This window comes from Salmo trutta, chromosome 36 (genome assembly GCF_901001165.1).
Source record: "Salmo trutta chromosome 36, fSalTru1.1, whole genome shotgun sequence".
NCBI lineage: Eukaryota > Metazoa > Chordata > Actinopteri > Salmoniformes > Salmonidae > Salmo > Salmo trutta.
The window spans coordinates 13,886,525-13,905,130 of record NC_042992.1 but is presented as its reverse complement, the minus strand read 5'-3'; the positions used below and the strand labels follow the sequence as shown (position 1 = coordinate 13,905,130).

General features: G+C 43.1%; 2 protein-coding genes across 4 annotated transcripts in view; one reads left to right on the top strand and one right to left on the bottom strand.

Annotated features, from left to right (window-relative positions):
- Positions 1–215: 215 nt before the first annotated feature.
- On the top strand, positions 216–6,790 carry LOC115175485 (TBC1 domain family member 5; the record flags this gene model as incomplete). The annotated part of the gene is given in 4 exon segments (XM_029734736.1): positions 216–315; positions 4,897–4,976; positions 5,121–5,324; positions 5,539–6,790. Coding segments are annotated over 4 exon segments (651 nt in total), but the record flags the coding sequence as incomplete, so codon positions are not given.
- A 1,595-nt stretch (positions 6,791–8,385) lies between these two features.
- The window catches only part of LOC115175484 (inactive phospholipase C-like protein 2), a 45,943-nt gene continuing 35,722 nt past the window's right edge, over positions 8,386–18,606 (bottom strand). For all 3 annotated transcript variants that reach the window (XM_029734733.1, XM_029734734.1, XM_029734735.1), the window contains exons 11-12: positions 9,916–10,025; positions 8,386–9,773 (exon numbers count right to left, since the gene is read on the bottom strand). In XM_029734733.1, coding sequence (XP_029590593.1) covers positions 9,594–9,773; positions 9,916–10,025 — 290 coding nt within the window. In that variant the 3' untranslated portion in view covers positions 8,386–9,593. The remainder of the gene's footprint in view (positions 9,774–9,915; positions 10,026–18,606) is intronic.

Below are 18,606 nucleotides of genomic sequence, written 5' to 3'. Positions count from 1 at the left end.
CTCTTCCCCCTCTCTTCTCTCTCTTCCCCCTCTCTTTCCTTCTTCTCTCTCTTCCCCCTCTCTTCTCTCTCTTCCCCCTCTCTTCTCTCTCCTCTCTTCTCTCTCTTCCCCCTCTCTTCTCTCTCTTCCCCCTCTCTCTCTCTGCAGGTCTCTTTCCTAGCTCTCATTTCTCACTCTCTCATGCTCTCACACAGTTGTTCCCTCTGTGTTGTCAGGAGGAGGAGTTGGAGGCCCAGGTGTCCTTCCTGCAGGGTCAGATCAATGACCTAGAGGCCATGAGCAAGTACTGTGCCAAGATGATGAACACACACATTGGTAAGTTTACCTACCAATACATATATCAACATGCATATATTAACATGCACATTGAGTTTAACAACCCTGACGCATCAGTGGATAGATTGCAAATCCAGTATCAACACACGCATCTGTGAGGTTCCAATGATAGCCTGTGAGTTGAGCTATAACCACAATGATGTTTTGATCAATCTAGTGATCAAACCAGTAAACAGGTGTAATCAGTCGTTAAAACAAATGCTTTTGGTTACTGTCTGTGTGTTACTGCTGTATCAAATTGTTTGTCACATGCTTCAGTGAAAGTGAAATGCTTACTTACTGGCCCTTTTCCAACAATGCAGAGTGAAAGATAAAATGACAAATGAAATAGAAATGGTGACACCAGGAATAAAGAAACAGTGTCTGAATACCCATACTGGAGTCCTAAATAGTAGGCCGTTTGAGTATGCGAAAGAAATCAAGTAAACTTTAAATGCCCGGATGTCAAACTCATTTCAGCTTTGACAACAGTTAGATACGGGGGTGTGCTACTGAAATCAACAGCTGATCAGTTAGATACGGGGGTGTGCTACTGAAATCAACAGCTGATCAGTTAGATACGGGGGTGTGCTACTGAAATCAACAGCTGATCAGTTAGATACGGGGGGTGTGCTACTGAAATCAACAGCTGATCAGTTAGATACGGGGGTGTGCTACTGAAATCAACAGCTGATCAGTTAGATACGGGGGTGTGCTACTGAAATCAACAGCTGATCAGTTAGATACGGGGGTGTGCTACTGAAATCAACAGCTGATCAGTTAGATACGGGGGTGTGCTACTGAAATCAACAGCTGATCAGTTAGATACGGGGGTGTGCTACTGAAATCAACAGTTGATCAGTTAGACATGCTACTGAAATCAACAGTTGATCAGTTAGATACGGGGGTGTGCTACTGAAATCAACAGCTGATCAGTTAGATACCGGGGTGTGCTACTGAAATCAACAGCTGATCAGTTAGATACGGGGGTGTGCTACTGAAATCAACAGCTGATCAGTTAGATACGGGGGTGTGCTACTGAAATCAACAGCTGATCAGTTAGATACGGGGGGTGTGCTACTGAAATCAACAGCTGATCAGTTAGATACGGGGGTGTGCTACTGAAATCAACAGTTGATCAGTTAGACATGCTACTGAAATCAACAGTTGATCAGTTAGATATGGGATGTGCTACTGAAATCAACAGCTGATCAGTTAGACATGCTACTGAAATCAACAGCTGATCAGTTAGACATGCTACTGAAATCAACGAATAGCAGGAAACTACGCAATCGCACATGACGCAGTTTCAGTATGTAAAATATGTTTTATAGTATGTGCATTTTTGAAAATCTAGTATGGTTTAAAAACCAGGATGTTCTACATCTTTCAGCTCTTCTTCTAGTAGAATTCAATGCAGACTTTTCCACAATGCATTGGAAGTGCTGGGCTGCTGGCGAGCCATAGTTCTCTTCAAGTAGCGAGACAACAAAAGTCTACAGTTTTTGTTCTCCTAAAAATTGTTACAGGTCTTTTTTCTATGTTTTTATCCCAAAGTGGATTTCTGTTTTCTCATTGAAAATTGTTTGTTCTCTTGGCAATCATCAGAGCTTTTAAACTAAATAATAAACCATGTTTTGATTTCTGAATGTGTCGGCACCGGGGACTCATTCCCAATGATCGCTCCTTTAGTTTAGTATGTTACTGTCCAGCGGGTCTGAATTTGCGCTGCACCTGACTGTCCACGTTTTTCTGTGCAATAGCATTTTGATTTGAAAAGTTTTAGTCTGTCTACTAGGCTATTTGGTTTTAATTCAGATATGTTACAACACTTTGGTTTCGCTAATAAATAAACTGTTGAAATGGAACCAAATTCTGTTTCTGTCTTCAGTCCTTTTTAAATAGGATAGACAGTTGAAGTCGGAAGTTTACATACACCTTAGCCAAATACATTTCAACTCAGCTTTTCACAATTCCTGACATTTAATCCTAGTAAAAAGTCCCTGTCTCAGATCAGTTAGGATCACCACTTTATTTTAAGAATGTGAAATGTCAGAATAATAGTAGAGTGATTTATTTCAGCTTTTATTTCTTTCATCACATTCCCAGTGGGTCAGAAGTTTACATGCACTCAATTAGTATTTGGTAGCATTGCCTTTAAATTGTTTAACTTGGGTCAAACGTTTCGGGTAGCCTTCCACAAACTTCCTACAATAAGTTGGGTGAACTTTGGCCCATTCCTCCTGACAGAGCTTTGTGATGGCCACTCCAATACCTTGACTTTCTTGTCCTTAAGCCATTTTTCCACAACTTTGGAAGTATGCTTGGGGTCATTGTCCATTTCGAAGACCCATTTGCGACCAAGCTTTAACTTCTTGACTGATGTCTTGATGTTGCTTCAATATATCCACATCATTTTTCTCCCTCATGATGCCATCTATTTTGAAGTGCAACAGTCCCTCCTGCAGCAAAGCAACCCCCACAACATGATGCTGCGACCTCCGTGCTTCACAGTTGGGATGGTGTTCTTCGTCTTGCAAGCATCCCCCTTTTTACTCCAAACATAACGATGGTTATTATGGCCAAACAGTTCTCAGACCAGATGACATTTCTCCAAAAAGTACGATCTTTGTCCCCATGTGCAGTTGCAAACCGTAGTCTGGCTTTTTTATGGCGGTTTTGGAGCAGTGGCTTCTTCCTTGCTGAGCGGCCTTTCAGCTTATGTCGATTATAGGACTCGTTTTACTGTGGATATAGATACTTTTGTACCTGTTTCCTCCTGTATCTTCACAAGGTCCTTTGCTGTTGTTCTGGAATTGATTTGCACTTTTCGCACCAAAGTACATTCATCTCTAGGAGACAGAACACGTCTCCTTCCTGAGCGGTATGACAGCTGCGTGGTCCCATGGTGTTTATACTTGAGTACTATTGTTTGTACAGATGAACGTGGTACCTTCAGAAATTGCTCCCAAGGATGAACCAGACTTGTGGAGGTCTACAATCTTTTTCCTGAGGTCTTGGCTGATTTCTTTTGATTTTCCCATGATGTCAAGCAAAGAGGCACTGAGTTTGAAGGTAGGCCTTGAAATACATTCACAGGTACACCTCCAATTGACTCAAATTATGTCAATTAGCCTATCAGAAGCTTCTAAAGCCATGACATAATTTTCTGGAATTATCCAAGCTGTTTAAAGGCACAGTCAACTCAGTGTATAACTTTTGACCCACTGGAATTGTAATACAGTGAAATAATCTAGTCTGATAGTCTTTAAAACAATTGTTGGAAAAATGACTTGTGTCGTGCACAAAGTAGATGTCCTAACCGACTTGCCAAATCTATAGTTTGTTGACAAGAAATTTGTGGGGTGGTTGAAAAACGAGTTTTAATGAATTTAACCTAAGCGTATTTAAACTTCAGACTTCAACTGTATGAGCTGGATAAATGGGCTATGGTATAGGGCCAATGTGACAGCCTATAACTCCATTCCTATTCGATTCAGAGTTTACAGAAAGTAATCGAATTGGAAATGAGCTATTATCAGGCTGGTTAATGCGACGCATGTCTGTTGAATATGCAAAAATTGAGCTGCACTCGGCCCCGCCCCGTCCACTCAGCCAGTCAAGAGCCACTATTGTTTTGTGCCCTTGGCATACCCGCATACGTTTTACTAAACGGTGCGTGCTAAATAGTATGCGAAAATGAATAGATGGTGTGTAGTATATTAGTATGGGTATATTCAGACAAACGGTGAATAAGGAGTAAAAATAGCATGGAGTAGCAGTACCAAGTCAATGTGTAGGGTTACGACTGTAATCTAACTAGACGAGGTTGGATCTTTTTGTCGGTAACAGTAATTATGCAAGAAATGGCATTGGAAACGCCTTAATGCGCAAATATTGATATAATAATAACATGGAAGTAAACTTGGGAGGCATGCTTTGATATGTTATGTGGTCCTCCCACTACGACTCTGGAAAGGGTCTGTGCTATCCTTAATCTTGGGACGTCTCTACCCCCATTGAAGTTGACATATAAAATGGTTATGGTTTAGGGTAGGAACGTCCCAAGGATCCCGGATAGCACTGACCCTCAGGAAAAGCATGCTTCAGATGAAATGCTTTATAACATCCCAGGGTGGTAAAGTACGAGGTGATGAACTTGATGCTCCTTTCCAATAAATATTGAGGGTCTTATTCTGGTGACATGATGATCGATGCTTGGGTGCTGTTTGACAGATACAAATATCGCTCTTATCCATAATAATCTCATGTAGGTAGCCTACCCGCACTGTATCTGCCAGCTGTTGGCTAGAGCGCATGTGCCAAGACCAGAGTGGGCACATTCACTGTATAACACAACAGTTTGTGACAAAACCATCAGTAAAGTTGAAAATGCGATGGAAACCCATTTAACTTGCATTTTTCATTCGGTACATGGGAATTTAATAGCAACAATTCGATGGAAACATTTCTGGTGGGAAAATGCACATTGTTTTTATGCGTATTTTAGAATATTCAGCATGTAAATCGGTCACCAGTTGGATGGAAACCTAGCTTGTGATCTGATGTCTGTCTCCTCAGGGAGGATCCAGGAGGTGATCCTACAGGAGCACCTGGAGAAAGAGGATGAGGTGTTGGTGTCACTGGCTGGACTTAAGCAGGTACTGGACAGCAGCACCACATAATTGTGGGTGGGTGGGGGTGCATGTTAGCGCCTCTCTGAGTTAGCATTTTGACCATGTGTGTAGTACATCTGTGTGTGTTCATCATGACTTGCTCTGTGTGTTTATGAATGAATCCGTCAGATCAAGGACATCCTGAAGGGAGCTCTGCGTTTCAACCAGAGCCTGCTGGAGGCTGAGGAGAACGAGGAGATCACCATCGCTGATGACCACTATGACCACGCCAACAGTCACCATGAAGACCAGCCTTACCTGGCCGCGCCGCAGCGTGGCGACGCTGATGGAGAACAGGAGGAAGAGCTGGAGCACACACCACCAGAGCAACAGGTGAACACATGGTTGTATTAATAGGTAGACTCATGTTTGCAGTGTACCCTTGCATACTTTGGTATCTTTCCCTATGCTTCAAAATCTGTGATGACTTGTGGGTATATTGTGACTAATCTACAAATAATACTAGTAGTTATTTATGATGGAAGGTGATTTGTAGATCAGCCAGTCAACAGCAGTGTTGAACAAGCCCCTTGTCTCCCTTTTGCAGGCGTCTCCCCCAGAGTCCTCTCTGTGTGGGGGCTCGGAGGGGAGGAACTGGGATGACTACATTCTGGTCTCGCAGGACGGAGAGCTGCAGCCCACCGAGGGAGGGGTGGAGAGGACCCCTCCAATCAGACAGCTCCATGGCTCGGTCAGGGTGGAGCCGTTCCAGGACCCCCTGATGGGTGCAGCGTCGGGTTCCTCCAGCCCAGACGAGGGCAGCATTCACAGCAAAGACTCAGACTTCGCCATTGTCAACTCCCAGGACCTGTGATGGACTTTACAGATCTGGGTGGGAGTTACCACTAACCAGAGATCTAGGATAAGTTGATCTACTCCCTAATCCCCCACCTTAACCATTTGGAGGGATTCATCCCAGCCTGGACGATATGCTGCCCCACACAGGAAAACCAACTCGCCACTGCTGGATCAAACTTGCCAATGTGGGCTGGACTATGGCAGCCTACCCAATACCTTATCTCACCTGCTCTGTATTCCTTCATGAATACCATAGATCTCTCTTATGCCTAGACTCTTCTCCTGAATGCTTGGGCCTTAGTGCTTATCCAACCCCACCTGTGACTTTAATGATGATACCCATTTCTGCCACACGAGGGTGCTACAAGACAGTTCACCACAGGCTACCCTCAGGAACTGGAATTCATAGTGCATTTATCAGTGTGAGGGATGCCTTTCCCTTCTCTGTATGTAGTAATGGTAGGGTAGTACCCTGTTTCTCAAGGTAGGGGAGCGGTCTGTCCCATACCTCTTGTCTGTATCTAATGCCTGTGTCTAAAGAGCTTCTCTTGTCTTACCTCCATTCACCGCCTCTGATTGATTGTCCTTTAACTGTTTCGAGGTAGAAGTTGCTCCTAACCAATTGGCAGTCCTACACCTACCATTAGGGGGATGGTACAATATCTGATCCTGTATCAGTTGTTAGGAGGCAACTTCTACCTACTCTTAACCAGTGCCTGGAAACCATTGACAGATTAAAGCTTCTTATGGCTTGGGGGCGCTATTTTCACGTCCGGATGAAAAGTGTGCCCAAAGTAAACTGGCTGCTACTCAGGCCCAGAAGCTAGGATATGAATATAATTGGATAGAAAACTCTAAAGTTTCTAAAACGGTTTGAATAAAGTCTGTGAGCTTCCACTAGATGTCAACAGTCTTTAGAAATTGGTTGATGTTTTTCTTTAGAGAAATAAATGAGTAGCCCTGTTTATTTTCCTGTGTCACACCAGGTGCACTCTAATGTTTCGGTGCGCGTGACCTGGAACGTGCTTTCTTTGTTTTCGTCCGGTATTGAACACAGTTTATCCCGTCTTAAATTTTATCAATTATTTAAGTAAAAAAATACCTAAAGTTGTATTAGGAAAGTTGATTTGAAATATTTGGACAAAGATTACAGGTAACTTATGAGATATTTTGTAGTCATGTAGTGTGTGTTGGAACCAGTGTTTTTCTGGATCAAATGCGCCAAATAAATGGACATTTTGGATATATAACGACGGAATTAATCGAACAAAAGGACCATTTGTGATGTTTATGGGACATATTGGAGTGCCAACAGAAGAAGCTCGTCAAAGGTAAGGCATGAATTATATCGTTATTTCTGAGTTTTGTGTCGCGCCTGGCGGGTTGAATTATGATTGTCTGTCTTTGTTTGATGGGGTGCTGTCCTCAGATAATAGCATGGTTTGTTTTCGCCGTAAAGCCTTTGAAATCTGACACCGCGGCTGGATTAACAAAAAGTGTAGCTTTAATTTGGTGTATTGCATGTGTGATTTCATGAAAGTTGAATATTTCATTTGAATTTGACGCTCTGCCATTTCACCGGATGTCGTCAAATCGATCCCGCTAAAGGGATTTGATCCATAAGTTTAACTGACTCACTTCTTCTTTACATTTTTGTTTAAAGATACAATTTTAACCCAATACAGCTGCATTACAATGTGAAATTATTAAATTAAGGAAAACAGGCTTTAAAAAATAATCTGTTCCATGTAATAAGATTTGATTATTTCTGATGTCCTTGTATTTATCTTGCTTCCTGGGGTAGCCAAGTAAAGCATTGCACACGCGAGGGATGTCCCTACAGCAGAGAGATGGTTATCTATAGACCAATAAAATGCTCGTTACAGTATGCCTGTGTCATGTTCAGAGGGGGAGAGAATGGTTTTTCAACAGGACATTGTACAAGTGCTAGCAACATGCTGAATTGTACAACTAATATTTAAATTGGCAATGCTAACTAAAAACAAACAAAACATGCAATGAAGAAGGGTAAACAATGCTCATAAGTGGAGGCTGCCGAGGGGAGGACGGCTCATAAATGGCTGGAATGGAGTGCAATGGGATTTGATTTGATGAAAGGAATGGTATCAAACACAAAAACATGCTTGATTTCATTCTGAGCCTTCCTCCCCTCAGCAGCCTCCACTGTTGTAAGTGACATTTGAAAATGCCAGTGGATATCCAATACTTTGGCTTCTCTTTGTTGATTGGATGTGTGGCCAGCTGGCTATCAGTTGAGCAAATGGTCAAAGCTGTGTGTGTGTGTGTGTGTGTGTGTGTGTGTGTGTGTGTGTGTGTGTGTGTGTGTGTGTGTGTAAAAAGCAGGGTTTTATGATTGAAGTAACTGGTTTATTTGCTTACTGGTTGGTTGTGGTAATGGATATGGTTTGAAGGAGATATTGATGTCAATCTACCATGAAACAAGGAATCATCCTACAGCATCCAGGTTTTCAAGAGGACAACAATTGTCTTCTGACAGGTGGAGTCTACGTGATGCTCAGTGCAGACTGATTCGTCACGCTATCTGACGGTAAACCATGGAGGACATCAACATCAGTATCAGGAATGTTTTTTTATTTTTTATCTGAAGTCACCATTTTGTAAAAATCCAGTAATGTTTTACAGAATGAGGTTAATACTGTCATGTGTGACACAACCACCTAGAAAAGCATTGGTCAAGGTGCTATGGAAGGAGTATTTGATCATACAGTTGAGTCATTAACATTCTGGTTGAGTTCTATCATTAACCCAATCCCAACAATATACATATCCATAGGTGAGGGCAGTTCCTTACTAATCAGCACCCTTAATTCATCTGTCAAGTACAAGGGAGTGAAATCCTGCAGACAGACACTAAGGGCTGACGCGTACGTTACAGCGTAATTGACATGAATGGGGATTTCCATTCTACTCATTCTAATTCTGTGTTCACATCTACATTCTTTTGTTCCACTGCACCTGGAGAAGCTGAAGTGGCTCAGTTGGTGTTTGCAACTTCAGGATTGTAGCACACACTACTGTAAGTCGCTTTGTATAAAATTGTCTGCTAAGTAGCATATTATATTGGTAGCAGTCACACTTTCACACACATTCTGAATCAGCCTCCTCCCACACGTACGTTATCACTTCTGTCTCATTCAGTTTCACTTTGTTCTGTAGTTTATCGCCCTGAAAGCCCTCCACTTCCCCCAACAAAAAACAACGACTCCATAGTGCTGAAGAGACGCTTTATAGCGCGATTTGACAATTAAAGTCAATATTCCTGTGGTCGCTTCATACTGTATGTCGGCTCAAACATTTTAAAACGGATGTTCTGCGATACAGATTGAATCCAGCTCCAAAAATAACAAACACTTCACAGAGGAGGATTAAAAAGATATTTCCAGCTACATTCAGGGACAGGCCATTCTGATTGTCTCTCTGACTTCCTTCCTCTCCACGACGTTCTCCTCCCTCCTGACAGTGGTATAACAGGAATATTTTTCTTGAATTGTTTTAGTCCATCTTCTGTTCATCGTTGTGTGGAGAGAATAGCCAACTAGACTCCGACAGCCCCTAACCGCAGCCCCTAACCGGGTTAGATGCAGAAGGAGCCATTCCCTTTCGAGTCTGCGTAGCAACTTGGTTGTCAGTTCTGGCCAACCTGCCGATCCTCAGAGAAGGATGACGGTGCCCTTAGAAACTGATCTAAGGTCAGGTTTTACATTTCCCCCCTTTTGATTTAATATATCATTTGAGGCGGGTAAGCTGGTCCTAGACCTGTACCTAAGGGGAACCTCTAGCCGGAGCTGTAGCTCTCTCCTGGATGGTGTCCAGGCTGCGTCGGGGGCGGGTCGCCTCTCCTGTCACACCCTTACTAAGGTTAGAGGTCAGGGCAGCATAGTGTACCTGCTTCATGTTCTCCTGCACCTCCGTCATAGCCCGTTTCAGAAGGTCTGCCTGTCCCTGAGAGAGCGAGTGGGAGAAGGGGGAGGATAGGAGAGAGAGAGAGAGAGGTTTGTTGGAGTTGGCTAATATGGAAACAGACTGGCACTGTTCTGTGGTTGTCTTTGGTCTGCTGTGTGTGACAGTGCGTGTGTAGATTCACCTTCAGTATGGTGATGTTCCAGCTGAAACTCTCCACAGCTCTGGTGACCTTACGATCGTTAAGCCCCTCCTTCACTGCAATGGAATGCAACGTCTCATGGAACTTCATGGCTAGGGGACGACACACACACACACACACACACACACACACATTGGCAATGTTGAACCTTTCCTCTGTCAACCTCTCCAGGTCTTAACCAAGGTCCAAGGCCGGCTCAGGTCTGGTGGTGTCTGGTATTTGTGATTGAACGATCAAGTCTTAACCAGTCTATTACACTACACAGAGAAAGGTAGAGAGTTAAGAGATCTGAATAAAATAATAAGAAAGTGCATTGATTTTTTTACTTCTAAAGGTAGTTTTACGGTTGAGCCGAAATCTAGTGTTTATCTATGAATGCAATCTCTGCATTGTCTACAGTAAAATGTGCTTGTCTACAATGTGCCTTTTGGTTTAATCCTAGCTTCAATTAAAGAGAGATAGATAGGGAAAGAGAACAAGAGATTCAAGAGTGACAGGCAGACTCCTTGTCCTCTCTTCCCTCTGGCCAGATCAACTATGTGGTGTTGTGTCGCTTCCTCTGTCTGCCCCGGGACACTGTCACACTCTGTCACCATCTCCATGGAGACGAAGAAGTGGGTGAACACAGAGCCCGCGCTGTAAGCTCTCCTAACCTGCTAGGAAAAGTGCCCTCCGTCCATGGGTGTATACCATCTAGTCAAAACCAGCGATGATGTGAGGGGACTTTTAAACACAGCATCCTGAGCAACACCACCGCCAACACAGACCTGAACGCAACTCAGTATATTTTACTTCAATTTTCTCTCTTGCACACACACACACACACACACACACACCTGAAAACAACTCACTAACTTCAACATTCACTAGTACACAATTACACAGAATTTCATATATACTGTACACACACACACCACATTGGCTGCCTGCCTGCCTGCCAGTGCAGTTGCTAGGCGACTTGAGGCTTGAGTGCCAGGGCATTCCGTTGCGTGTGTGTGCATGTGGGAAACGTTCCATTTCCCTGTGTAACCGAGCGGAACTGACAGAACGGAGAGAGGGAACATCAGCACTGGCCAGAACACTGCCTGCCCAAACATTCAAACCCCCCCCCCCCCCCCCCCCCCCCAAAAAAAAGTACCAAGCTCCCGGCCATCTATACCAGGCGGTGTCAAGGAAGGCCCAAAAATTGTCAGACTCCAGCCACCCAAGCCATAGGCTGTTCTCTGCTACCACACGGCAAGCTGTACCAATGCACCTAGTCTGGAACCAACAGGACCCTTGAACAGCTTCTACCCCCAAGCCATAAGGCTGCTAAACAAGTCTGCTAAATAGCTAATCAAATGGCTACCCGGACTACCTGCATTGAACCTTTCTTCCACTAACTCTCTTGCTTGGACTCTATCCACACAAACTGGACTTATATACACTCTGCTGCTGCTACTGTCTTATGTATCCTGTTGCCTAGTCACTTTACCACTACCTCCATGTACATATTGTATCTACCTCAATGACCTCGTGCCCCTGCACATCAACTCTGTACTGGTACTGCCTGTATATAGCCATGGTATTTTCACTCATTATTGTTATTCACTGTGTATTTGTTCCTCGTGTCACTATTTCTCTTTTAACTCTGTATTGTTGGAAAAGGACCCGTAAGCATTTCACTGTTCGTCTACACCTGTTGTTTACCAAGCATGTGACAAATAACATTTTATTTTATTTGACACAAACACACAATTTTCATTTTTCCTATTTATCTGAGAAAAAAAGGGTTGAACTCAGGTGAGCTGAGATGAATCTCTGAGAGGAGACTGGGAGCAGACTCTGGGGTGTTTGGCCATATCTACATAATCACTCCATTTTTCTATCACCGGTCTTCCACTCTCTGAAATACATCCATTTATCAAACTTGTCATCTCTCCTCTAGCTATTAAGCCATTCATATATCTCTCGCTCTCTAAGCCTTATGGAACAACGGGGACTGTGAAGCAACACAAGCACATGCGCGCGCGCGCACACACACGATAACATACGCACTATACAATCACACACATACACATGGATTTTGTACTGTAGGTATGTGGTAGTGGTGGAGTAGGGGCCTGAGGGCACACAGTGTCTTGTGAATATTGTACTGTTTTTAAAATTGCATAAACTGCCTTAATTTTGCAGGACCCTAGGAAGACTAGCTGCTGCCTTGGCAACAGCTAATGGGGATCCATAATAAATACAAACACTGATCTACAGAACCTTCAGAAAGTATTAACACCCTTTGAATTTTTCCACATTTAGTTGCATTATAAAGTGGGATTCAAATGAATGTCATTTTTTTGTCATCTACACAAAGTACTCTAATATCAAAGTGGAAGAGAAATTCTAACATTTTGTTAAGATGTATGGAAAATAAAACATCTTCATTAAGTATTCAACCACCTGAGTCAAAAAATGTTAGAATCACATTTGGCAGTGATTACAGCTGTGAGTCTTTCTGGGTAAGTCTCTAAGAGCTTTCCACAATTGGATTGTGCAACATTTGCCCATTTATTCTTTTCAAAATTCTTCAAACTCTGTCAAGTTGGTTGTTGATCATTGCTAGACAACCATTTTCAGGTCTTGATGTATATTTTCATGTCAAAAATGTAACTCCGCCACTCAGGAACATTCACCGGCTTCTTGGTAGGCTACTTCAGTGTAGTTGGCCTTGTGTTTTGGGTTATTGTCCTGCTGAAACGTGAATTTATCTCCTATTGTCTGGTGGAAAGTAGACAACCAGGTTTTCCTCTAGGATTTGTCCTGTGCTTAGCTCCATTCCGTGTCTTTTTTTATACTTAAAAAAACCCATTCTTTAAAGATTACAAGGATACCCATAACATGATGCAGCCACCACTATGCTTAAATATTGAGAGTGGTACTCAGTAATGTGCTGTATTGGATTTGCCCCAAAAATAACACTTTATATTCAGGACAAGTTAATTGCTTTGGCACATGTATTGCAGTATTACTGCCTTGTTGCAAACAGGATGCATGTTTTGGAATATTTTTTAATTCTGTACAGGCTTTCCCTCTGTCATTTAGGTTAGTATTGTGGAGTAACTACAATGTTGATCCATCCTCAGTTTTCTCCTATCACAGCCATTAAACTGTTTTAAAGTCACCATTGACCTCATGGTGAAATCCGTGAGCGCTTTCCTTCCTCTCTGGCTGCGGAGTTTGGAAGGACGCCTGTATCTTTGTAGTGACTGAGTGCATTGATACATCATCCAAAGTGTAATTAATAACTTCATTTTGCTCAAAGATATATTCAGTGTCTGCTTTTACATGTTTTTACCCATCTACCAATAGTTGCCCTGCTTTGCGAGGCATTGGAAAACCTCCCTGGTCTTTGTGTTTGAAATTCACTGCTTGACTGACGTACCTTACAGATAAATGTATGTGTGTGGTACACAGATGAGGTAGTCATTCAAAAATCATGTTAAACACTATTATTGCACACAGAGTGAGTCCATGAAAAATGTTATGTGACTTGTTCAGCACATTTTTGCTTGTGAACATATTTAGGCTTGTCATAACAAAGGGGTTGAATACTTAAGACAGTTCAGCTTTTCATTTCAAATGAATTTGTAAAAATGTTGACATGGTGTATTGTGTGTAGGTCAGTGACACAACATCTCAATGTCATCCATTTTAAATTCAGGCTGTAACACAACGTGTAGAAAGTCGAGGGGTGTGAATACAGTGCATTCAGAACGTATTCAGACCCCTTGACTTTCTACACATTTTCCCCCTCATCAATCTACACACAATGCCCCATAATGACAAAGCAAAGTCTGTTTTTTAGAACTGTTAGCATTTTTTTACATAAGTATTCAGACCCTTCACTCAGTACTTTGTTGAAGCACCTTTGGCAGCGATTACAGCCTTGAGTCTTCTTGGGTATGACGCTACAAGCTTAGCACACCTGTATTTGGGGAGTTTCTCCCATTCTTCTCTACAGATCCTCTCAAGCTCTGTCAGGTTGGATGGGGAGCGTTGCTGCACAGCTATTTTCAGGTCTCTCCAGAGATGTTCGATCAGGTTCAAGTCCAGGCTCTGGCTGGGCTGCTCAAGGACATTCAGAGACTTGTCCTGAAGCCACTCCTGCGTTGTCTTGCCCGTGTGCTTACGGTCGTTGTCCTGTTGGAAGGTGAACCTTCACCCCAGTCTGAGGTCCTGAGCGCTCTGGAGCAGGATTTCATCAAGGATCTCTCTGTACTTTGCTCCGTTCATCTTTCCCGCAATCCTGACAGGACTCCCAGTCCCTGCCACTGAAAAACATCCCCACAGCATGATGCTGCCACCATTATGCTTCACCGTAGGAAGGGTGCCACGTTTCCTCCAGACGTGATGCTTGGCATTCAGCCCAAAGAGTTCAATCTTGGTTTCATCAGACCAGAGAATCTTGTTTCTCATGGTCTGAGAGTCCTTTAAGTGTTTTTTAGCAAACTCCAAGCGGGCTGTCATGTGCTTTTTACCGAGGAGTGGTATCCGTCTGGCCACTCTACCATAAAGGACTGATTGGTGGAGTGCTGCAGAGATGGTTGTCCTTCTGGAACGTTCTCCCATCTCCACAGAGGAACTCTGGAGCTCTGTCAGAGTGACCATCAGGTTCTTAAGAGGTCACCTCCCTGATCAAGGCCCTTCTCCCCTGATTGCTCAGTTTGGCCAGGCAGCCAAAGTGTTGGTGGTTCCAAACTTCTTCCATTTAAGAATGATATAGACAGGTGTGTGCCTGTCCAATCAATCAAATTAACCACAGGTGGACTCCAATCAAGTTGTAGAAACATCTCAAGGATGATCAATAGAAACAGGATGCACCTGAGCTCAATTTTGATTACCATAGCAAAGGGTCTGAATACTTATGTAAATAAGGTATCTGTTTTTTTATTTCTAAAAACCTGTTTTCACTTTGTCATTATGGGATTGATGCCAAGTTGTCATCCTTCCCATGATGCCCAGCAAGCCGAGTCGGCGCAGGGTAAACAAACCTTGCTCTGCCAAGTTACACCAAGAGACTGATCTAAGGTCAGTTTTGTATTTCCATCCCTATTGGTCAAGGATGCGATTTGGGGAGGATAAACTGATTCTTGACCTGTACTCGGAGCTTACGCCAACACAAACTACATAAATCAAGAGCTCAGTCAATAAACAAATTCATCTAATATTAACATATGGACAAATCTCCCTCAGAGCCAGGATGAAAATAGTTCCTGTGATGGATGAGGTGGAGACATGGTGTGCGTTCCAAATGGCCCATAGGACTCTGGTCAAAAGTAGTGCACTATATAGGGAATAGGGTGCCATTTGAGACAACCATGGAAGTCTCAGCAGACTAAAGGCTTCAGGCTGTTGTTGATGAGGTCTTAGCTGGAGAGTCGGTTGGCAGGGCCTGTAGGCAAGTCTTTCTCACGACTACTGGACTGTTGACATGGAGTCAGATCACTAAAGAAAACAATCGTGCTCTCTAACCACCTAACTAGCCATAGATAACTCCAATTTCATCACCGTTGATGTTGCTTTCAGTCACGTGATGAGGCCTGCCTCTCTCTCCCTCTCCAATTCAATTCAAGGGGCTTTATTGGCATGGGAAACATGTTTACATTGCCAAAGCAAGTGAAATAGATAATAAACAAAAGTGAAATAAACAAAAAAAATTACAGTAAACATTACTCACAAAAGTTCCAAAAGAATAAAGACATTTCAAATGTCATATGTGCAAATAGAACAAAAGGGAAAATAAGCATAAATATGGGTTGTATTTACAATGGTGTTTGTTCTTTACTGGTTGCCCTTTTCTTGTGGCAACAGGTCACACATATTGCTGCTGTGATGACACACTGTGATATTTCACTCAGTAGATATGTGAGTTTATCAAAATCGGGTTTGTTCTTCGAAATATTTGTGGGTCTGTGTAATATATGTGTCTATAATATGGTCATACATTTGGCAGGAGGTTAGGAAGTGCATCTCAGTTTCCACCTCATTTTGTGGGCACTGTGCACATAGGCCGTCGAGAAGACAGGCTCTCTCAATAGCAGGTGTAACGCAGGTCAACTACTGTTGAATACTTATCATTACTAGTGAGATTCCAGTAACCATATTATACTATATTGATATGGTTAAGTTGACAGCTATTACAAATCAGCTGTCAGAAGCTGAATGACGAGCAGTTTATTTTGAGCCAATCAAGACTCAATATTCTCTTAGTCGCTCTACTAAAAACTCACATTATACACAAGTTGGTGCCAAAATTCGGGGAAAAAAGCTCGAACGGAATGTGGAGCGCTTCCGCCGTTCCATGGAAGAAAAAGTTTCAATTTGTGAGAAGTTGTATAAAACTGAACTAAAAAGAGCGAACTGAATATTAACACGTATCTATACAAACGTGCTGTGAAGGGATTGAGGGAAAGATTGACGCCAGGATTTAGTCAGGTTTTTTTGAGTATGGATTTAGTTCCACCAAGGAGGGCGAGCCGCCCGAACCCAGGACATCAATAAGAAGATTTGCATGTGAAGACTTATTTTCCTTGGAGAACACTGAATTTGCACTGCCATACTTTTTATTTATTTTACCAGGAAAGTTGACTGAGAACACATTCTCATGTACAGCAATGACCTGGGGAATAGTTACAGGGGAGAGGAGGAGGATGAATGAGCCAATTGGAAGCTGGGGATGATTAGGTGGCCATGATGGTATGAGGGCCAGATTGGGAATTCAGCCAGGACACCAGGGTTAACACCCCTACTCTTATGATAAGTACCATGGGATCTTTAGTGACCACAGAGGGTCAGGACACCCATTTAACATCCCATCCAAAAGACAGCATCCTACACAGGGTAGTGGCCCTGGGGAATTGGGATCTTTTTTAGACCAGAGGAAAGAGTACCTCCTACTGGCCCTCCAACACCACTTCCAGCAGCATCTGGTCTCCCATCCAGGGACCGACCAGGACCAACCCTGCTTAGCTTCAGAAGCAAGCCAGCTGTGGGATGCAGGGCAGTATGCCGTGTGGTAGGATTTTTCTTGCAAGACATCATTGCATCATACATTGCAGTGGGATTGTTATAAGCACATGCTACATTTAAACACCTGACAGTGTTTATTGACAGGCACAGTCATCTCACATTTGATTCCATTTCATAGAGGTTTATAAGTCAGTATTTGTGAATTGGGTTGGGTTTTTCTGTGGATTCATGTTTATTGTATTGCTATTGAACTTATAAATCTGACAGACCCTCAGATTAAGAGTTGGGTGCACCCTAGTAAACTATAGGCAGGATATATGGCTGATATCTAAGTCTATTGTACTATTCATTTATTTCATTCACATTGACCTCATTGAACAAATTTCACATATCAATATTTACTCAAGGTGATTCATTTTTTGTTAGTATTGTTATTTACAAAATACAAGCCGGCATTCTTTTCCTAAATTATTCAGTTGTGAGCCTAACTGGTCCAGTAGAGAGCCTAACTGGTCCAGTAGAGAGCCTAACTGGTCCAGTAGAGAGCCTAACTGGTCCAGTAGAGAGCCTAACTGGTCCAGTAGAGAACCTAACTGGTCCAGTAGAGAGCCTAACTGGTCCAGTAGAGAACCTAACTGGTCCAGTAGAGAGCCTAACTGGTCCAGTAGAGAGCCTAACTGGTCCAGTAGAGAACCTAACTGGTCCAGTAGAGAGCCTAACTGGTCCAGTAGAGAACCTAACTGGTCCAGTAGAGAACCTAACTGGTCCAGTAGAGAGCCTAACTGGTCCAGTAGAGAGCCTAACTGATCCAGTAGAGAGCCTAACTGGTCCAGTAGAGAGCCTAACTGGTCCAGTAGAGAACCTAACTGGTCCAGTAGAGAGCCTAACTGGTCCAGTAGAGAACCTAACTGGTCCAGTAGAGAGCCTAACTGGTCCAGTAGAGAGCCTAACTGGTCCAGTAGAGAGCCTAACTGGTCCAGTAGAGAACCTAACTGGTCCAGTAGAGAGCCTAACTGGTCCAGTAGAGAACCTAACTGGTCCAGTAGAGAGCCTACTGTCCAGTAGAGAGCCTAACTGTCCAGTAGAGAGCCTAACTGGTCCAGTAGAGAAGCCTAACTGGTCCAGTAGAGAGCCTAACTGGTCCAGTAGAGAACCTAACTGGTCCAGTAGAGAACCTAACTGGTCCAGTAGAGAGCCTAACTGGTCCAGTAGAGAACCTAACTGGTCCAGTAGAGAACCTAACTGGTCCAGTAGAGAACCTAACTGGTCCAGTAGAGAACCTAACTGGTCCAGTAGAGAACCTAACTGGTCCAGTAGAGAACCTAACTGGTCCAGTAGAGAGCCTAACTGGTCCAGTAGAGAACCTAACTGGTCCAGTAGAGAACCTAACTGGTCCAGTAGAGAGCCTAACTGGTCCAGTAGAGAGCCTAACTGGTCCAGTAGAGAGCCTAACTGGTCCAGTAGAGAACCTAACTGGTCCAGTAGAGAGCCTAACTGGTCCAGTAGAGAACCTAACTGGTCCAGTAGAGAGCCTAACTGGTCCAGTAGACGGTGTACTCTGTTTAGGGCCAAATAGCATTATATTTTGCTCAGTTATTTGGTTAATTCTTTCCAATGTGTCAAGTAATTATCTTTTTGTTTTTCATGATTTGGTTGGGTCTAATTGTGTTG